Below are 21,669 nucleotides of genomic sequence, written 5' to 3'. Positions count from 1 at the left end.
TGGTGGAGGTGTGCAGGTGGGTAGACCCACTGGGAGAGGTACACGCCACAGCCCAGAAATTGTGCGAGGGCACCGGGAGATGAATCGGGGGAGTGAGACCCCAAATTGAAAAGCACCACAGTTTGGCCAATGGGAATTGGTTTTTAGAACCCATAGTGTAAGAGGGCCAATGGTTTGGCCGGAGAAAGACCCCGGGTAGTGTAAAGTTGTTAAAGTCATTTCGGAAATAGTTAGGATTGATGAACCTGTCGCACCATACGCAGCCACTTGCCTGTGGTGATGATGATGACTCCACACCTGTGTTTTCTTTGTTTGTGTTGCAGAAATGAGAATTGCTGTGTGGATTTGTGAGACGCATCACGACGTGGATGAGACATTGGGGTGATTCCATCTCTCCCTCCTTAGGAGGGACTGATGATGAATTGGTGATGGCAAATTATGATGTTGAGTTGGAGATGGCAAATTATGATGTTGAGTTGAAAATGGCAAATTTGATTGGTTAGGAGGGAGAGAAGACGAATTTGGTATATGGGAGGAACGGGGAAGACAGTAGGGATGTTTGTTGATTTGTAAAGTAGATGTTTATGGGTAGTGTTGTGTTTTGTGGATACAGTAAGGGGTAAGGGAGGGGCCATGTAGGTTACCTGGTGGGGGGGGGGGAGCGTACGGTAGGAACGTACCTGTCTCACCTGGTTCCCATGTGCCCCCAGTGTGCATTACCTTGCATTGCGTGCACTTTTGCGCCCTTACCACCTTACTCACTTGTCTGCTTCTTTTGTCTCCCACCTCCGAGGATCTGGCTTTGGGGTAGAGAGAGAGGAGAGAGCGGTGCTGGCTACGCAGTTGTGGGCCTGCACTTTCGCTGCTTGCTGCTTGGATCGATACACCATATGGACCGCAATGTTTGTGGCCACCCACAATGGACCGCAGCTCTTTTGCGGCCAAGCACCACCCGTGGAAGGACCTATGGGTCAACGTGGCACCTATGCCAAACAGGTGAACCACTAATAGTTGGCCCCCTGACGGCCGCAATAAGGAAATGGACGCGGTTGGCGCCTTTCTTTATTTTTTTGAAGGAAGTAAGAAGGCCAAGTGCACCACACGAAGGCAAGACCAGCGGCAGAACATCGGCCGGCTGCGACACCACACAATGATTTATAGACACTTTATTGGTGCACCGGATGGTGCTCACTGTGTGATGGGGTGGTGCTTGATGCTTGGAAGGGGTGCTCTGCACATTATTAAAGGCCGTAGGCCACAGAGCACTCGTGGGTTGGTGTATCGATGCTGGCATGCGTGCTCTCTCTATGCATAACATCTGCATGTGTCCCTCCAAAAACAGGTCCTGGATCGTCGTGTAAATATCAGCGTAGTCTTGTGTAAATAATGCTCCCTACCGGCTGTATGTTTAGTTTGAGGATTCTTTCCGGATTCGGTTATCCTGTGGGTGTGTTTCTGTGAGGAGAAGGGTGCAACGTCGCAGGGGGACATACTTACTCATTTGTGAATATCTGTAAAACTGTCGCACTCAGGGTAGAGTTAATAGTAGAGGGAACTACATTGCGTGCCACACTAAAGTAGGTAAAAATTTATCGGGTCGGGACGCCCCGAGGGTAGAGAAGGGTGCAATGTTGCGAATATGGAATTTGGCCTCCATATCCGCTTGTAAATATTCCCCTATTTCCCCAATACTCCCCAACTATCCCCAATCCCCCATTCCCTAGTCCCATTGTCTGTAAACAACAATCAGTAGAGCCGACCTTCCCCTATTTCCCCCATTAAATGTCGCACCCAGGTTCACCGCATCTCATGTAGACAACTTTCGGACATCTTACTAGTTATTCTTAGTCTATGTCAGTTAAGGACTCGTTTCCATTAATTATGACTCTTCGTTGCACCAGAATGTGATTATATGGCACCAGTAGTGAGTTTAGGACCTTTCCCATACCTCCTTCCATCTTCTTCCCCAAACAACAACAACAACAACAACAACTACAACTACAACTACAACAACAACGACGCTGCGCGGGGGAGTGTGCGTCATCACACCGGCTCGGTTAGCCGCCATTGACAATGCGCTCCGGACCATGCGCTCCACGGGGTTACCACGAAGGGGCTCCTTGTCAGTCCCCCGTCAAGGGCGGAGCCGGTAACCCCCCCCCGCACGCACCCAATGAGAAGCGACGTGCCGATTCCATCTGGGGCGGAGCTAACGAGCCGAGGGCGTGTCACTCCCCGCCGGATATACGAAGCGACTCACCGGATGTGACGTCAGATGCGCCCCCAGCTTGAGACGACAAGTCACTACCTCGAGCGCTGTGAGACCTCCCGCATCTCTGGACCGGACCGAGTCGATTCTGTCCCTGAGCCCAGGTGCACCTGGAGCCATCGATCCTGCCTTTCCTAGCCATCAATCCCCGTGTGAGTCAGCCTTTTGTCCCGTTTATCTGTCGTCTGTTGGGGTTAATATAAGAGTGTGTCTAAGTGCTTGTCTTTCTATGCTGTACCTCTCGTCCCTGTAATCTGACCTTCCGTAACAATATAATCTCCTCCGGAGGTCTTGAGAACCGTATCCCTGGTGTCGCGTCATTTTAATCCCAGCTGTGTGTCTTTTCCTTCATTGACCTAGCGTAGCGCGATTAGTCAACGTTCGGGTATAATCGGGTAACTTGTGCAGACGTGGTCATACCAAACCGCTCGGTAAATAACATCCAAGCCACGTCTGTAACAATAGAATACCCCTGTTCGATAGCTTATATCTTATTATGTGTTTTAGGGTAAGGCTGTGTCTCCCATTAATTGAAATACTCCATTGCACCAGTGAAAGATAGATTCCCTTCATTCCCACTCCCAAAACTTCCATTCCCCCTTTTCGTCAATTGCCAACTGCATTTTGGGCGGTTTTCTCTTCATCCACCATTGGCCACGAGGCAGGGTTGGGGAAGAAAGGCGGGTCCCCACCTCGTCATAGCGGGGAGGAGTGAGTCAGCCCCACTCAACCAACCACGAACAAGGGGTTGGACTTGGAGAGGGTGTGGAGAGAAACATCGAGGAGGTTCGCGAAGGTTGAGGGGTGGGGCCTATATAACCCGCAGGCAGGGCGTTCCCAAGGCAGATGGGAGATGAGCCTTTACCGAGAGACGAGAGGGAGTCCAAGGAGTTGAGTCCAACCAAGAAGTCCAGAGTTGAACTGCAGCTCGAGCCACCGCAACTGCATTTGCTGCAGCTGGAGCCACCGAAACTGCAGCCACAGCAGCGTGAGGCCTGGACGGCAGTTTGGAGCAGAGCGGCGGAGGAGCGGCGGCTGCCCAACGAGTCAATCGTGCTGAAGGACCAGTGGACCTCCCTATCCCGCCAGCCATCCATCTCCCGCCAGTCCTATCATCATTCCCCGAGTGAGTCTGTCCTTGTTTGTTCTGTCCCTGGGTTAATTAAGACTGTAGGTAAGCTAGCGTTGCACTGTGTATCTAATCTCGTCTGTAAATAAACGTGACTGCTTTCTTCCTACTTATATGTGTAAATAATAAATCCAATTACTCTTCTGTACGTCTTCTTCCTCTTTGTATTCGGTCGCTTTAGAGTTTTCCCGATTGAATAGCGGTGGCGCGATCCGGCCAAAGTTTGGGGCAAATCGGGTATTAGTCGGGGAATAACTGTTCGGTCACGGTTACACCACCGCTCGGTCAAAATAACATCATTAACCGCGTCCGTAACAATATATATACATACATATATATATATATACAGACGGCATTTAATATGGAATATTTTTTTTTCCTTGACTTGGGTTTACTTTCTTAACTGAGTATATCAATCTGGTGAGTTTATTTTACACTTTGGTGATTTATTTGTTAAAAGAACCATGTCACTGATTGTCTGTCGCAGCAAGAAGTCAACAACAGAATTATATCACAGGTGGCGTGGCAAAATGTACGGACAGGTGCATTTGACGATTGGCTTCACATTCGGGTATACAAGGGTTGTTGCGTTCTGTATTAGTGGAAAACAACTGCTGCACGTCTCCAAAAGTAATTGCCACTTCCTCAGGAGATGATCCGTCAACTCGACAATGCTGTTTGTCATGGAGTGGTGGCTTTACGAAATTACGGCATGAAAGAGCGTGCTATTGCTCGGCAGTATGGCATCACTCAAGGTCAGGTGTCAAAGATCCTGAAACGAAATGCTCAGAGGGGTGTCCCTACTCCAATACCGAGGCCAGGACATCCCCGCAGAACCAAAAGGAGGGATGATCGCCAGCTGCACCGGTTAGTCCGCAATGGTCGTACCAAGTCAGCTAATCGCCTTAGGGCTGAGTGGCAGCAACTGACAAATGTGCCTGTATCCAGAAGGCGAGTCAACCAACGACTGGTTCAAGCAGGCTATCGTGCCAGGCGTCCCCTGAGAAAGCCACGCCTGACCAGACAACACCGCCAGCGCCGAATGCAGTGGGCCAGAGAGCACCGTCAATGGCAGCAAGGACACTGGAATCACCTGATCTTCAGTGACGAGTCTAGATTTCTGGTCTATCGTCAAGATGGCCGCGTCCGAGTGCGCAGACAAGTGCATGAAGCCTACAACAAAGATTGTATAGTGCCAAGAGTCCAAGCTGGAGGTGGTGAGGTGACCGTTTGGGCTGCTTTTCATGCAGGGGGCAAAACTGACCTGGTTGTTCTGAATGGAACCCTGAACCAGTTCAAGTACAGGGCCATTCTGGAAGAAACATTGCTTCCATTTGCTCGTGCAACCTTTCGAGGAAACTTTGTCTTCCAAGATGACAATGCACGGCCTCATCGTGCTCGCATGATCCAACACTTTCTTGCTGACCGTGGTGTAGAGTATATGGAGTGGCCTGCCATGTCCCCGGATATGGATCCGATAGAGAACTTGTGGGCAGAATTAACACGTCAAATCGACCACTTGGACCAGCAGCCGACCTCTGTGCGTGAATTGCAGCAGGCTATTTATTGTCACTGCATGGCAAGCGATTCCTGTCCAAACCTTGGCAAATCTCGTGAGCAGCATTCCTCAATGTGTACGTGCTCTCCTGAATGCTCGTGGGGGTTACACGAAGTACTGAACTGTAATTTTACTGTCCGTAATCCCAGTCGTAATTTAACTTCCCTGAAACCAGTTTGACTTCCCTGAAACCAGGTTAAACGTAATTTAACCAGTTTGACAAACTTCCCTGAAAATGTCTGCTGCTCTTCTTCTGCTCCAATCGGCTCATCTGATCATGTGCTTGTCAAAGTGGACATCTCTCTGACCATTCTCAGAGAGCCTCCTCAGCGTTGACGAGTCTGGCATTTCACTCAGGCCAACTGGCATGGTCTTCAAGCAGCCATCAATCATCTGGACTGGTCTCCCATCTCTACCGCCTCTGACATCAACTCATCCTGGGAATTCTTTCAAAGTAAATTGCTCTCTCTCATGCACAGATTTATCCCATCTCGTCTTCAGTTGTCATACCCTTCCTCCCGTCCATGGTACACGGAATCTTGTGGTGAGGCTGTTGCCCTGAAACAACTTGCTTTCGTCTCCTGGAAAGCAAATCCAACGGAAGGAAATCTCATTTCCTTTCACAAAGCCCGAAACAAGTGTGTGTCCACCCTCAGGAGAGCCAGGAAACAATATCTCACCGTTCTCAAGACCGAACTCTCTTATCTGTCTCCCTCTTCCAAATCCTGGTGGCGTCTGGTCAAATCTGTTTCTGGTGTTTGTTCCCCCTCCATCCCCTCCCTCACCTCAAACGGCTTAACGGCTGACTCCGCACGTGAAAAAGCTGAATGCCTCAACTCTGTGTTTGCCTCTAAATCTTGTGTCCCAAACCCATCCCTCTCTGTACCCACAGTACCCAGTCGTACCCAGCTGCTCCTGGACTCTGTGTCCTTTCCTCCTGACAAGGTGGAAAAGTTTCTGTCAACCCTCGACTCTGATTCTGCAACTGGTCCTGACGGCATCAGCCCACGGGTCCTAAAATCATGTTCTTCTGCTCTTTCACTCCCTCTTTCTGTTCTCTTCACCCTCTCTTTTGCTCAAGGTCATCTGCCATCTGCTTGGAAATCAGCCAACATCACCGCTTTGCACAAAAAAGGTGCAAAAACAGATCCCAGCAACTACAGACCAATCAGCCTTCTCCCAATTATCAGCAAAGTCATGGAATCCATCATTGCTTCAGATATGAAATCTTTCCTCTTCTCCAATGGCTTGATCTCTGATCATCAATTTGGTTTCAGACCTGGTCACTCTACTCTGGACATGCTGCTTCTGCTTTCTCAACAATGGATGGAGGTCCTCAACGCCAAACAGGAAATTAGAGCCGTCTCCCTTGACATTTCACGTGCCTTCGATACGGTCTGGCACCCTGCTCTGCTCACCAAACTCTCCTCCTTTGGTATCCATGGAAATCTCCACGCATGGCTGGCGGACTTCCTCTCTGGTCGTAGTCAACGTGTGGCCCTGAATGGGTTTCTCTCATCTCCTCTTCCTGTTCAGGCTGGAGTTCCCCAAGGTAGTGTTCTGGGCCCTGTGCTTTTTCTGGTCTTCATCAATGATCTCTCTGACTCTCTTGAAAATCCTCTCTATCTCTTTGCTGACGACACTACTCTCTGTCGCTCCATTCCTCATCCCTCAGATCGGCAGTCTGCAGCCTCCTCACTCTCTGCAGACCTGGACAAAATCACAGACTGGGCAAACAAATGGAACATGTCTTTCAATCCTGATAAATCTCACACTCTTACGATGTCTCTCCGAAAAGACCGACTGGAAAACCCTCCCATCCACTTTCTGAACAATCCTCTCCAAGAAGTTCTGTCATTCAAGCTTTTGGGTCTCACTATTTGCCATGATCTTTCCTGGGAAAACCACATTTCAAATCTGGCCTCCAAAGCCAGTCGCCGACTGGGCATCCTCTGTCGTGCGAAGTCCTTCCTTGGCACACCTGAGCTCCTCACCACATACAAGGCTTTCATCCGCAGCTCTATGGAATACTGCTCTCCCCTCTGGTCTGGTGCTCCTGCCTCACACCTCGCCCGTCTGCACGCTGTTGAAACCAAAGCGTTCAGAATCATTGGAATCTCCCGCGATGAAGCTAACTCCAAGGGCCTTTCACTCACTCACCGCAGGCAGGTTGGTGGTCTTTCCGTCTTCTACCGACTCCTCTCTGGCCTTGCCCCCCCAGCCCTCTCTGGGCTCTGTCCCCCAAATATTCCTACAGGTCGCACAAGATCTGCCTGCAACCCTCTTATGGTTAAACTGCCAAAATCAAGACTTTCTGCTCACCTTCACTCCTTCATTCCTCTTTTCTCCCGCCTCTGGAACAAACTCCCTCACTCTCTTCAATCCCACTGCACCCTCCAGGTCTTTAAAACAGCTGTTCACCACCATCTCTTATCCTCCCCCATCCAAAACCTTGATCTTTTCTACCCCCGCTAATTTCGGTCCCCTTGTGTTTTATACCTCTCCCCCCCCCGCCCTTCCCCTCCCACGCCTCCTGCCCCCAAGCCCTCTCCCTCCCACACTTCTCTCTGCTCTCAAATGTTGTGGTTGTGTGCTTCCCCTTCTCTCCCCATCTTGTCTTCCGCTCCCTCTTTTTGTGTTTTGTTTGTCTGGTTGATTTGTTTGTGAAATAAATGTTAGCTCTTTCACGAGCCTCGATTCAGTATACAAAAAAAAAAAAAAAAAAAAAAACTTTTGTTTTTGTTAAAAAAGAATTTGGCTAATGTGCAAAATAAAGAGATACTTCTGGAAAACGTACAGAAGTTTAACACAGTCCTGTCCATGAATTGAGTTCGATATCAGTTTACATCATTTTCAAGGATCAATTTATTTGTTTCGAAATGTCAAATGTGGTTTTTGTTTCTTTTAAAGGTCACATTAACAAAATCTAGAATAATTTCAACATAATTCCAATGAACTTTTGCCGAGCGGTTTAGCAATCCGCAGCCCGAGCCATTAACAAAGGACTAAACCCGATTCCGAGCGTTGGCCAAATCGTGCCACAGGTACTCAATTGGAGACAGGACGTCTGTCTCCGAGAACGATCGGGGGAAAGAAGAAACCAAAGGTAAGAAATAACAGGTATTTATTAATTATTTACAAAACCAAAGAAACCAAAGAAGAAACGAAAGTAATATACAGAAGAAGAAGATATCAGGAAATACTTGTTTATGACGCAATATTTGTCACTGTTTGTGTCAGTTTCCTGAGTAAAGTGTTCTTTGAAAACGTAACTTTTTTTGGAGAAAATAATACCGTTTCCAAATATTATATTGCCAAAAAAAACAGTTAATTTGGATTGTTTCAATAAATAGGACTCTGCACAACGTTGTGGGTGTAGGTTGATATGGAGCCCCAATTCAATCTGAGCACTCCCGTACGGCAGTATTTGTATTATTTATTAATGTTTTATTTTATTGTATGTTACGTTTCCAGATAATAGATGAAAACTAGTATACAAGCTGCATTTTATCAAATTACAATTTCATGCCAAGAGAAATAAAATTTATCAGTATGCTGTATGCAGCTGACAATACATCGTGTGCCGCGACAGGCAAACAATTTGTGTGAATAAATGACGCCGCTTGCAGATTTTATTATTCCAATAACAAACAACACGTCACTAACTTGAATTAGTTGTTCCTCATTAAATCTGCGACCAAACAGTAATAACATCGATTCCCTCGTCACAGAACTACAGGATTGCCACAGCTGACATACATCTCGCAGTGCCAGCGCGCAAAGTTAGGTATGCAACATGGTGCCAGTATTTCAGTTTGCCAGACTCTCAATATACACAGCACTGGCAGAAACAACCTCAAGTAGGCGTTTCTTATAACTGTCTACCAGTCTCTGACATCGACTGGGAGAAATTTTTGTCCACTCCTCCATGCAGAATTCTTTCAGCTGTGCGATGTTTGAGGGGTTTCTTGCATGCACAGCTCGTTTCAAATCCGCCCACAACATCTCGATGGGATTTAGATCCGGGCTTTGACTTGGCCATTCCAGAACCCTCCATTTCTTTCTTTTCAGCCATTCCTTGGTGGATTTACTGGTATGTTTAGGGTCATTGTCATGTTGCAAGGTCCAACTTCGGTTGAGCTTCAACTTTCCGACAGATGGCCTCACATTATCCTCAAGCACCCTCTGGTGCATTGAATAATTCATAGTGGATTCTATGATGGTGAGCTGCCCAGGCGCTGATGCAGCAAAGCTGCCCCAAACCATAATATTTCCACCACCATGCTTTACAGTTGGTATCAGGTTCTTGTGGTCAAATGCTGTCGTTGGTTTTCACCAAACATGTCTTCTGATACTGTGGCCAAATAGCTCTACCTTTGACTCATCTGTCCAGAGCACATTGTTCCAGAAGTGCTGGTCTTTGCCTCGGTGTTCATTGGCAAAGTTTAGTCTTGCCCTGATGTTTTTTTGGACAGCAAAGGTTTCCTCCTGGCACACCTCCCATGTAGATCAAATTTGTGCAGCCTCTTTCTAATGGTAGACTGGTGCACTTTGACATCAACAGTGGCAAGAGCTACCTGTAGGTCCCGTGATGACATTCTGGGGTTCTTAGAGACTTCTTTCAGCATCTTGCGGTCTGCTCTCGGGCTGAACTTGCTGGGGCGGCCTGACCTGAACAAGTTGGCAGTTGTTTGGAATCTTCTCCACTTGCAGATGATCTTCCGGACAGTCGAATGATTGATTTCAAATTGTTTGGAGATCTATTTAAATCCCTTCCCAGACTCATAGGCATCTATAACCTTCTTTCTGAAGGCCTCAGAGAGCTCTTTTGATCTCGGCATGGTGACGCCGCACACTTCAACAACAAAGAGCAAACCAAACTAAATGTCTGAGGTTTAAATAAGACAGGTTCCTCCAAGATCCTCTCTAACGATGTTCTAATCATTTGCACCTGAGCTGGTGCACCTGATTCTAATTTTAGGTATTTGAAGTGGTGATAAATGTATGGGTGTACTTACTTTTTCCACATGCGAAATTTGCATTTATGTTTATTTAAATTACACAATGGACTACAAAATGTAAATGTTTCATGATATTTGTTATTTTATATCACCTTTATCTATCAATATTGTTGAAATGAAGATCAAATAGCTGTATGTTGAAATATTTTGAAAAAGTCAAAACTTGACATGGGGTGTACTTACTTTTTCACATGACTATATATATATATATATATATATATATATGCGTTTTTTTTCATTAGGTATGAAATCTTGTCCGTGGTTCGAGCGGTACTTGTCTCCCTGTTTTGCGGAGGGATTGGTAAAGGTATTTGGGAGAACACCTTGACCAATAACCCTGATCAATTCCACCCCGCAAAAGAGCGTTACAAGTACCAGGACCAGAGATGGCCAGCTTAACAGGCCAAGGGGATTAACCCCCCCTTGCTAAGGGGAGTGCCGTCTCTGAGATCCGTAACAATTGGTGTCGAGGAGTTGGGATTTGGACCCGAACCAAATTTTAAAAAGAACATCTCAAAATTTGGTCAAAACTTGGAGCGGCCGAAATTTTTATTAACACCACCAAATTTAAATCGTGCCATGGATGATCAAGGCGATCGGATGCCGGTAGGGGAGGTAGAAGAGGGGTTAGAGGCAACCCAGGACCCCAGGGAGTAGGAGAGCAATGAGGGTGCAGTAGCGGGGGTTGCAGGCGCACAAGATGGCGGCGCCTCGCACGAGGTTGGAGGGGCACAAGATGGCGCCTCACACATGGCGGCAGGGGCTGCGCTCGCTGCGCAATTGGGAGGAATGAATATGCAGGACCTCTTTGCGCAGCTGCGGGCAGCCCTAAAAATTAGTGTGGGAAGCCAAATTGAGCAATTGGGAGGCCAAATTGGAGCAATGAGAAACGAGATGGGAAACCAAGTAGGAGGATTGGAAGAGAGAATGGGGGAGCGATTAGACAGCAAATTGGAGCAATTGGACAATAAATTTGAGGGGTTAGACAATACATTTGAGGGGTTAGACAACAGGTTGGAAGGGCTAGAAGGTAAATTGGGGGGCCAACTGGAGGACGTGGGTAACCAAATCGGGGAAATGAAGGATGTGTTAACGGGGTTGGAAAATGGAATGGCCATCCAGGAGAACCAGATGGAAGGGGTGAAGAATGGGTTAACGGGGCTAGAAGACAAGATGGGAGGCAAATTGAGGGAGATGGGGGAGCAATCCGCCCGGGAAGTCAAACAAATGGGGGAGCAGATAGAGGAAGTAAAAATCGGGCTAGAAACCAAATTGGACACCCACAAGGGGGATTTGGAGCAGATGAGGGCGGCATCTACCAAAGAAATGGGGGAGGATATAAGGCGCGGAGTGAGCGAAGAGGTCGCGGGGGTACGCGAGGAGGTAAAGCGGGGTGAGGAGCGCATGGAGAAAGAGGTGAGGAACAGCACGGCTAGGTTACAGGGGGCCTAGAAGACCTGACGCGGGGAGTAGAGCAGCTGACAGTGGGACAAAAGGAGTTAGGGGAGCAGGTGGAAAAGAACACGGTGGTAATAGGGGGGTTGAAAGCGACGCAAAAAAGAGATAAAGAAGGAATTAATGGCGACAAAGAAAGAATGTCAGATGGTACACGAGGGGTTGACAAAGAGGTTGGACGAGGTGACAGAGACAATGGAGACGAAGGAACGGGAAGTCAGAACGCACATAGAAACGACCAAGGTGGCCTTAGAGGGAGAAATTGAAGGGGCGAAATTATGCCACCATTGCAACCATCTCGATAACTTGGCTTGTGTGGGCCGACGTGATATTTCAAAGAAACCGTTAAATATTTAACTTTCATATTACGCAAATCTATTCCTCATACGGTCATACCACCCAAAAGGTGGGGGACCTAGAGTACCTTGTTTTATATACAATGTTTTGTGTCAACTATTGGGAGACTCGGCAACGGTTGCTAGAGTGAGATGTGCATGGAAGAAGTTTCGGGAACTGAGTGGCATGCTGATGAGGAGGGGAGTGTCGTTGAAGCTGAAGGGAAAGGTGTATGCTGCATGTGTGAGAAGTGTTATGATTTATGGGAGCGAGACATGGGTCATGAATGTAGATCAGCAACGAAGGCTGGAAAGGGTGGAAATGCGAATGGTTCGGTGGATGTGCGGAGTATCGTTGAGAGAGAGGAAGACAAATGATGAATTGGAAAAGGTGATGGGAATAGAGCCTGTGATGGACGCTGTGAAGAGAAACAGGTTGAGATGGTTTGGTCATGTGCTGAGGAAGGATGAAAGTGACTGGTTGAGAAGAGTGACGGAAATGAATGTAGAAGGAAGTAGAGGATGGGGAAGACCGAGAAAGACTTGGCTAAAGATGGTGGAAGAAGAAATGTGGGCAAGGGGGTTAACAAGGAGAGATGCAGAAAATAGGGCAAAATGGAGAAGATTATCATGGGGACCGCAAGGCTAACCCCCGCTCTAGCAGGGAAAATGGCCTTAAAATGCATGTTGTTGTTGTGTTGTGTATCGGGAGAATGCAAAAATAAGGTACTTTCCTGTTATCCATTTATGATGGCATGTATGATGGAAGGTATTTGTGATGTCATCGCTCACGTGGTTTGGCAGCAATATTGGATCAAAGAAAAAAAAAATGCTCAAAAACAGAAGAGTTGACTGCACAGGGTAAGTATTCTATGAATACCATCTAGTTTGGATTATGTGTTAGGGTTAGGGTTAGGGTTAGGAAACAGACCGCTGAGATAAAAATTTAAAAAAGATCGTTGGGGTAAAAAATATCTGAGGGGAAAAAAAAAAAAAAATCGCTTAGGTAAAAGATCGCTAAGGTAAAAAAAAAAATCGCTGAGGTAAAAGATCGCTAAGGTAAAAAAAAAATCGCTGAAGTAAAAATCGCTGAGGTAAAAGATCGCTAAGGTAAAAAAAAAATCGCTGAGGTAAAAATCGCTGAAGTAAAAATCGCTGAGGTAAAAAAAAAATCTGAGGTAAAAAACGATAAGGTCCGGGATAACAGGAAAGTACCAAAAATAATCCTTGTCATATACTATAGTGATATGGCATAGGGATCTTATCACCGAGCGATGTTAGTTGGGAGGTTGGTGGGGAGGAGATTACATGCCTACCTGCGTACGTAAAAAATAGATGTCCGCAAAAGTACAATCTTATTACAAACATGTGCTGAACACCAAGTCACCAACAATAACATTAAAATGGTGTTATTAACCACCGATTCCGAAACTGTGTTCTCCATTATTTAAATACCAACATCCCATATTATATTAAATACTCACATCACCAAAGTGTGAGGATTGCTTTATTTCGCGATCTTTTTGGTGTTGCATTCATGGGTGCCGATGGTTACGGTTACACGATCTTGTAATACAAGTGGACACGAAACACGGGCTGGCTCCTTGGGTTTGGGCAGAGACCGGAACAAGACGACCGGCTAACTTCCGGCGTCGACTGTTACTAGGCGCCTCCATACTTAAGTGAGACAATAAAAAAGTGTTTCCAAGGCGCCACCTCTCCATTCACTTCCCAAGAGGTTAGCACAAATGTCCATGAGAAGTGTATCAAAGGAGATCTCCATGATAAAAAGGGAAATAAGAATATAAAAAATGCAGGACGAATGTAGAAAAACGTTTTTTTGAAAAGCTACGATTCGAGCCGATGAATAAAGCGCATTGCAAAGAAGGTGGAAGGTACCTACCGGGCCTAGTGAGTAGTCAGGTGTTAGAAGTTGATTTCCAACGCAAAACCGGGGAACTTTAAACCGCGAAGAAGATCCGATAATCCGGTTTACGCAAACAGGAATTACGTCATTCAACACCCGGAAATAGAATCCTATGGTTCCTTTCATTTCTCTGTCGTTTATGTTGCTTTTGATTTTGTCCTTTTTATTTTTTATTTTTTTTATTTTATTTTAAATTTAATTTAATTTAATTTAATTTTAAACAGTTATCGTTTAGATCATTATTTTTGTTTAGATTAATATTTTTGTTTACATTTATATTTTTGTTTGTTTGGATTAATATTTTGTTTACATTCATATTTTTGGTGTTGAGATTAATATTTTTGTTTGGAATAATACTTTCTGTTTGTTTAGATACGTATTTTTTTGATTAATATTTTGTTTGTTTAGATTAATATTTTTGTTTGCTTAGATTAATGCTTGTTTAGATTAATATTTTTGTTGGTTTAAATTAATATTTTGTTTGTTTAGATTAATATTTTTGTTTGCTTAGATTAATGCTTGTTTAGATTAATATTTTTGTTGGTTTAAATTAATATTTTGTTTGTTTAGATTAATAGTTTTGTTTGCTTAGATTAATGCTTGTTTAGATTAATATTTTTGTTGGTTTAAATTAATATTTTGTTTGTTTAGATTAATAGTTTTGTTTGCTTAGATTAATGCTTGTTTAGATTAATATTTTTGTTGGTTTAAATTAATATTTTGTTTGTTTAGATTAATATTTTTGTTTGCTTAGATTAATGCTTGTTTAGATTAATATTTTTGTTGGTTTAAATTAATATTTTGTTTGTTTAGATTAATATTTTTGTTTGCTTAGATTAATGCTTGTTTAGATTAATATTTTTGTTGGTTTAAATTAATATTTTGTTTGTTTAGATTAATATTTTTGTTTGCTTAGATTAATGCTTGTTTAGATTAATATTTTTGTTGGTTTAAATTAATATTTTGTTTGTTTAGATTAATATTTTTGTTTGCTTAGATTAATGCTTGTTTAGATTAATATTTTTGTTGGTTTAAATTAATATTTTGTTTGTTTAGATTAATAGTTTTGTTTGCTTAGATTAATGCTTGTTTAGATTAATATTTTTGTTGGTTTAAATTAATATTTTGTTTGTTTAGATTAATATTTTTGTTTGCTTAGATTAATGCTTGTTTAGATTAATATTTTTGTTGGTTTAAATTAATATTTTGTTTGTTTAGATTAATATTTTTGTTTGCTTAGATTAATGCTTGTTTAGATTAATATTTTTGTTGGTTTAAATTAATATTTTGTTTGTTTAGATTAATATTTTTGTTTGCTTAGATTAATGCTTGTTTAGATTAATATTTTTGTTGGTTTAAATTAATATTTTGTTTGTTTAGATTAATAGTTTTGTTTGCTTAGATTAATGCTTGTTTAGATTAATATTTTTGTTGGTTTAAATTAATATTTTGGATTAGATTAGTATTTTCGGTGTTTAGATTAATATCTTTGTTTGGAATAATATTTTTGTTTATTTAGATTAATATTTTGTGTTTAGATTTATATTTTGTTTGTTAAGGTTAATAATTTTGTTTGTTAAGATTAATATTTTTGTTTAGATTAATAGTTTTGTTTGCTTAAATTAATTTTTTTGTTTGTTTAGATTAATATTTTGTTTAGATTCATATTTTGTTTGCTTAGATTAATGCTTGTTTAGGTTTATATTTTGTTGGTTTACATTAATATTTTTGTTGGTTTAAATTAATTTTTTTGTTTGTTTAGATTAATATTTTGTTTAGATTCATATTTTGTTTGCTTAGATTAATGCTTGTTTAGATTAATATTTTGTTGGTTTACATTAATATTTTTGTTGGTTTAAATTAATATTTTGGATTAGATTAGTATTTTCGGTGTTTAGATTAATATCTTTGTTTGGAATAATTTTTTTGTTTGTTTAGATTAATATTTTGTTTAGATTCATATTTTGTTTGCTTAGATTAATGCTTGTTTAGATTAATATTTTGTTGGTTTACATTAATATTTTTGTTTCGATTAATATTTTGTTTGTTTACATTAATATTTTTGATTACATAATATTTTTGTTTGTTTAGATTAATGTTTGTTTCTATTAATATTTTTGTTTGTTAAGATATATATTTTTGTTTAGATTAATATATTTGTTAGTTTAGATTATTTTTTGTTTAGATTAATATTTTTGTTTAGATTAATATTTTTGTTCATTTAGATTAATGTTTGTTTAGATTTTTTTTTTGATTTATATTTTTATTTAGTTGCCCCCCCCCCCCTCCTCTCCCCCATCCTCTCTCTCCCACCCACCTTGCCTCTCCTTTCTCCTCACTCCCCTCCCCCCTCTGCAATCATTGTCATCCTCATCATTGTACCATACCATACTCTACGAGTCTGCACTACAGAGAATCGGCGTCACCAAAGCTTCATTAATGCTGACAGTACATCCGGTTCCAGTCCTCAAGTTTGTAAATATCACTTTGGTGCAGTGCATGCTGACCATGACGGTAGAGTTAGCAACAGTAACACCCGTATTAGTCTGTGAGACTGTGACTCACACTTTCACATTTTTCCTTCTCACGTTGTGCACTTCCGTGTTCATTTTGTTGTTGGTGCATATTTTGAGCACATCGATCTGAAGAACAACTCCAGCAGCTACTACCGCAACGAAGAAGACATTTTTGGGGTTCGTGTCAGAGATTTATAATTAACGGATTTATTTATTTTTCCGAAAAAAAAACATTGTTTGTCGTTCATCATTTGTTTTAATTACGTAGATGAACGTCAGAAACGAGGAATTACATCCGAGTCACGTGAAATGGCGAGCCCGAATGCGTTCGTCTGTGCTTTTAATACGAGTAGTAGTATCCGACTGCAAAGCCGCAATGAGCCGGCGAAGCCAAAGCCTCTTGCCACTATTTTACCCATCACGATGGCATCAGTAGGTTAGGTAGTTGGGAGTAGGTAGGTGTAGTCGGTACTGTAGGGCAAAGGGGGGCATTAAGCTCCAGGGGGCATTAGGCTCCACTACTGGCACTACATTATAAATCTTGAAGGTAAATATAATGCATTTACAATTACAATGTAGTGGAGCCTAATGCCCCCTGGAGCTTAATGCCCCCCTTTGCCCTACCTGGTAAGACTTGGTAAAAGAGAAGAGCAGACAGTCCTCCCCAATACCTACATACAATTACAATAAATGTCACAAGAAGCTTAAGGAAGTAACTATACGATGTGCTAGCTTAGGGCCTATTTTAAGAAATTTTAACTGGGATTCACATACGTTTTCACAGTATGTGTGTATAGTAGTCTTCTAACTTCACTCGCTGTCCGGGCTGGTTCTCTCCGGGCATGGCAGCTTCCTCCACCAGAAGAAGTTAGCTGGCAGTAAGATCAGTGCCGACAGATCAGACGATAGCGCCGTTTCAACGGCAATGTCAATGTGTGACTGTCGTTAATCAAACCGAGCTTTCTTTCTTTATGTAAACCGCTTATACCGGTAGGTGCAGGACAACATCATAAATCAGACAAACCTACTGAGCATGGGAGCATGAGATTGATACCGGTAGGTGTAGGACAACATCATAAATCAGACAAACCTACTGAGCATGGGAGCATGTGATTGATACCGGTAGGTGCAGGACAACATCATAAATCAGACAAACCTACTGAGCATGGGAGCATGGGATTGATACCGGTAGGTGCAGGACAACATCATAAATCAGACAAACCTACTGAGCATGGGAGCATGAGATTGATACCGGTAGGTGCAGGACAACATCATAAATCAGACAAACCTACTGAGCATGGGAGCATGTGATTGATACCGGTAGGTGCAGGACAACATCATAAATCAGACAAACCTACTGAGCATGGGAGCATGGGATTGATACCGGTAGGTGCAGGACAACATCATAAATCAGACAAACCTACTGAGCATGGGATTGATACCGGTAGGTGCAGGACAACATCATAAATCAGACAAACCTACTGAGCATGGGAGCGTGGGATTGAAGCCTAATTCGGCTTTTTAGGTCTACCACCAAAGAAGTGAAAAATTTCGAAAATGCCCCAGTCGCGACTGTTGTCGCGAAGGGTGCACTAACCGGAAGTTACGTAGTTCCGCGGGCGCCTATTGAACTTTTTCGCAATTTTTTATGCTTACTTCCGCATCCGCAAGATGGCGACCTCCATGGAGCGATTTGGTGCGTCAAAGCTTCGAAATTCTCAAAGGATCCAGCAAAATCTGGCTTTTCAACATAACATTGTGAATCAAAAATAGACGGGTGAAACAAACTCCTATTGAACTTTTTCGCAATTGTTTATGCATACTTCCACATCCGCAAGATGGCGGCCTCCACGGAGCGATTTGGTGCGTCAAAGCTTCAAAATTCTCAAAGGATCCAGCAAAATCTGGTTTTTCAACAAAAGATTGTGAATCAAAAAAAGACGGGTGAAACAAACTCCTTTTGAACTTTTTCGCAATTTTTTATGCATACTTCCACATCCGCAAGATGGCGGCCTCCATGGAGCGATTTGGTGCGTCAAAGCTTCGAAATTCTCAAAGGATCCTGCAAAATCTGGATTTTCAACATATTGTGAATAAAAAAAAGACGAGTGAAACAAACTCCTTTTGAACTTTTTCGCAATTTTTTATGCATACTTCCGCATCCGCAAGATGGCGGCCTCCATGGAGCGATTTGGTGCGTCAAAGCTTCGAAATTCTCAAAGGATCCTGCAACATCTGGCTTTTCAACATAATACGTACGCGTTCATTCACAACACCGGCTTCGCCGGCTACTAATGAGCCACCGGACATTGATTTTTGCCTTTTGTGGGCTATTTTATTTAGTAAAGAAATGTCTGCATAAAATTAATCACCAAACACGTGTTATGCTTGCACAGGTAGCTGGGTAACCTGAGAGGTAAAGAATATGAGCAATATCTACATCAATGAACCAACCACCAGTGGGAAGGTAAGTTTGCAGTAATTTCATCATATAATCCGCAATCGTCACAAAAACTACCGCGTCACAACCACAATGCAGTTTGTTTTTATCTGCGACGTGTTGAAGTTCTACAAGAGCTCCACGTGGTTGTTACTTGCAAAATCGAAGATTTTTCAAGTAAATATTGTTCGGTTGCGTTTGTGGTTCTGTCTATCTGTCTGTTTGTCACCGGCCTACAGGTCACAATTTTCAACCGATCTTCACGAAACTTCACCAAACGGTAGGGTTGGCCAAAAGCAAGAAGCCTATTGTTTTTGGTGTCAAAAGGTCAACATAGGCCAAAGGTCACCAACTTTGCTAAATTTCTAAAATCCTCAATTTTCATCCGATTGACTTGAAATTTGAAGAGGACTTCCATATCTGGTCAGTGGTCACTGAATTCAACCACCAACTATTTTTGAGGTCAACATAGGCCAAGTTTTTTAAATCCTCAATTTTCATCCGATCGACTTGAAAATTGAACTGCATTTGCATATGGAGTCACTAAATTGGGAAACATACTATTTTTGAGGTCAAAAGGTCAAAGGTCAACTCAAGGTCAAACCTCCAAAATCATCACTTTTCATCTGAAAAACCATCAATTTTCATCCGATTGATTTGAAAATAGAACAGCATTTGTGCATTGCCTCAATTAATTAGAAAACCAACTAATTTTTGAGGGCAAAAGGTCAACTCAAGGTCAAACCTCTAAAATCATCATTTTTCATCTGAAAAACCATCAATTTTCATCCCATTTATTTGAAAATAGAACAGCATTTGTGTATTGCCTCAATTAATTAGAAAACCAACTAATTTTTGAGGTCACAAGGTCAAAGGTCAACTCGAGGTCAAACTTCTAAAATCATCATTTTTCATCTGAAAAATCGTCACTTTTCATCCTGTTGACCCTACGAAGAAATCGTGCCTTTGATCAAGATCGTAAATTTTAATCTTCATGAAATGGACAATTTGCTGTATCAAAGGAAAACTTTGGGGGGGGGGGGGGGGGGGATTTTGCAAGTATCGTGCTACGCATGACGTCTTCTTGTTTTTTTTTGCTGTTGTGGTACTTCGGGGGGTGGGGGGGTCTATTTTTGAAATGTGCACCCATTGGTCGACAGCTGCCAGACCATCCACATTTGGTGCTTGACTTTGCCCACCATGGCACCAAGACAAAATAATATGGACGCCATCTTGTTTTTCTGGTGGGCCTAAGACTTGTAGGCCTCTGATTATACACTGCCCGGGTTTGTTGCATCAGATTTCCATTGGCTTTGTTTGGGTCGAGTGTTGAGTGGAAGGGGCGAGTCCTCGGTTGTTAAGTAATATCTTAGGGCATGTGAAACCAGACCCAGCTGTCAGCAACATGGTTTTGCCGCTCTGCTCGAAGCTCAACAACTTGATCACTATGGAAAGGCCTTAAAATGATTTGAACGATTCCTCCTTTCGAGTGTTGAACACATGAATCGGAGTGAAATTAAATCATTTCCTGGGAATGTTTTCCTGCAGTGTTTTTGCGACTGCGTCGAGTAGATTATGATACGTGTTGGTTAGAATTAATCAAACTCTCAAAGGTGATTTCCATATGTTCTGAATATTATCACTGAACCCGTTTTCAGTGAATTCCTAATGATTTTCATGATGGTGAATCACTGCACTCACCATTAATCCCCTTTTTAAGACCACTGTACTCACCCTTTTTTGTGGTCAGGTTCTTCTGCAAACCACTGCTGGAGAACTGGACATAGAACTTTGGGCAAAAGAGGCTCCACGAGCGTGTCGTTCATTTGTGCAGCGCTGCCTAGATGGTAAGTTGCATTCCAACAGAATAGCATAAGATTGACCGAGCATGAGTGCTTAGTGAATCTCAAAATTCTGAATTTTATTCTATAATGTTACAAGAGCTGAGCCCAAAACTTTCATTAAAAATAGTCTTTCACACATGATGTCCTCCACTGGTTCTCTCCTCCTTGAGCATCAATTTTCTGACTGACACAATGCAGATCATGCTCATCATGAAATCTAGAATAGTGAAGTGATCAAGTATCTCAATAAGGAAGGGCTGACACCAAAATAAATGGGACATGGTGGCAACACTTGGGGATGATTCTCCGGAGTGGCAGTTTAATTTAATTATGCGAGGGAGAAACATCGCTGAGAATGAGCCCAAGTCAGGATGCCCCACCGAGGCCACCACACCAGACGAGGTGATGCAATCCACGAGACTTCGATGAATTGTGGGCAATTTGGAAACAAAGCGTTGTGAGCCAATGTTTTCTGCTGTTTGTCTGACGATAGCAAAAGGAATATAATTTACGAGTAGAGCGATTATATATCAACATATAGTTGGAAGGATGGTATTTGCAGCAAGATTTTGCATTTACTACGCAATGGGTATCATTTTGAGAGTGTATATATATATATATATATATATATATATATATATATACATATATATATATACTGAAACGCAAAAGAAACTTACCACCTTTGAAACCTTTAAATATCAACAATAACACTGCGTGTAGTAAATGTGTGAACTTATTTGTGGACAATAGTGTCCTCACTGTCAGACAAAACGGTCACGGATGGTCACTTGAACCTTCAATGGTCACTTCATAGCACAGCTGTTGAACAGCCGTTTTGACTGTCAGTGATTAGCCAAGGGGTACGGGATGATTTTAATGAGCTGCACGTGATGTCTTGATATTGGCTTTAAAAAGGCCAGTGCAAAATGGGCATTTTGACCGAAAAATTTGACCATTTTGACCAACTTCAAAAGGACCGAAAACGCAAAAGAAACTTACCACTTGTTTGAAATGTAATAAAATTGTAACAGTTCAAAATAAAACAAACCAACAATTGCTAATTGAAACATTGGCATTTTATTCATGACATGTCAAGTTTTTGACCAAGATCCACCATCTCATCAGTTTGTTCTCCAGTACAGAACAGCACAGGGTGCAATGTCAGTCCCCTT

At 42.6% G+C, this 21,669-nt stretch overlaps 2 protein-coding genes across 3 annotated transcripts in view; one reads left to right on the top strand and one right to left on the bottom strand.

The window, feature by feature from the left end:
* AIP (AHR interacting HSP90 co-chaperone) overlaps positions 1-13,792 on the bottom strand; it is a 115,915-nt gene extending 102,123 nt beyond the window's left edge. The window contains exon 1 of one of the 2 annotated variants that reach the window (XM_078783881.1): positions 13,671-13,792. The gene's annotated coding sequence lies outside the window, so the exon portion shown is untranslated. Of the gene's footprint in view, positions 1-13,251; positions 13,419-13,670 lie in introns of those variants that run through there. The other variant, XM_078783880.1, reaches the window with a different exon arrangement.
* A 2,410-nt stretch (positions 13,793-16,202) lies between these two features.
* Positions 16,203-21,669, top strand: part of CWC27 (CWC27 spliceosome associated cyclophilin) — a 70,695-nt gene continuing 65,228 nt past the window's right edge. Inside the window, exons 1-3 of the mRNA XM_068103416.2 lie at positions 16,203-16,387; positions 18,607-18,677; positions 20,401-20,497. Of these exons, the coding sequence (XP_067959517.2) occupies positions 18,636-18,677; positions 20,401-20,497 (139 nt within the window). The 5' untranslated portion in view covers positions 16,203-16,387; positions 18,607-18,635. The remainder of the gene's footprint in view (positions 16,388-18,606; positions 18,678-20,400; positions 20,498-21,669) is intronic.

The sequence above is a fragment of the Myxine glutinosa genome, chromosome 8, assembly GCF_964187855.1.
Source record: "Myxine glutinosa chromosome 8, kmMyxGlut1.1, whole genome shotgun sequence".
Taxonomy (NCBI): domain Eukaryota; kingdom Metazoa; phylum Chordata; class Myxini; order Myxiniformes; family Myxinidae; genus Myxine; species Myxine glutinosa.
The sequence above is the reverse complement of the archived record's forward strand: the minus strand, read 5'-3'. Positions and strand labels throughout refer to the sequence as shown.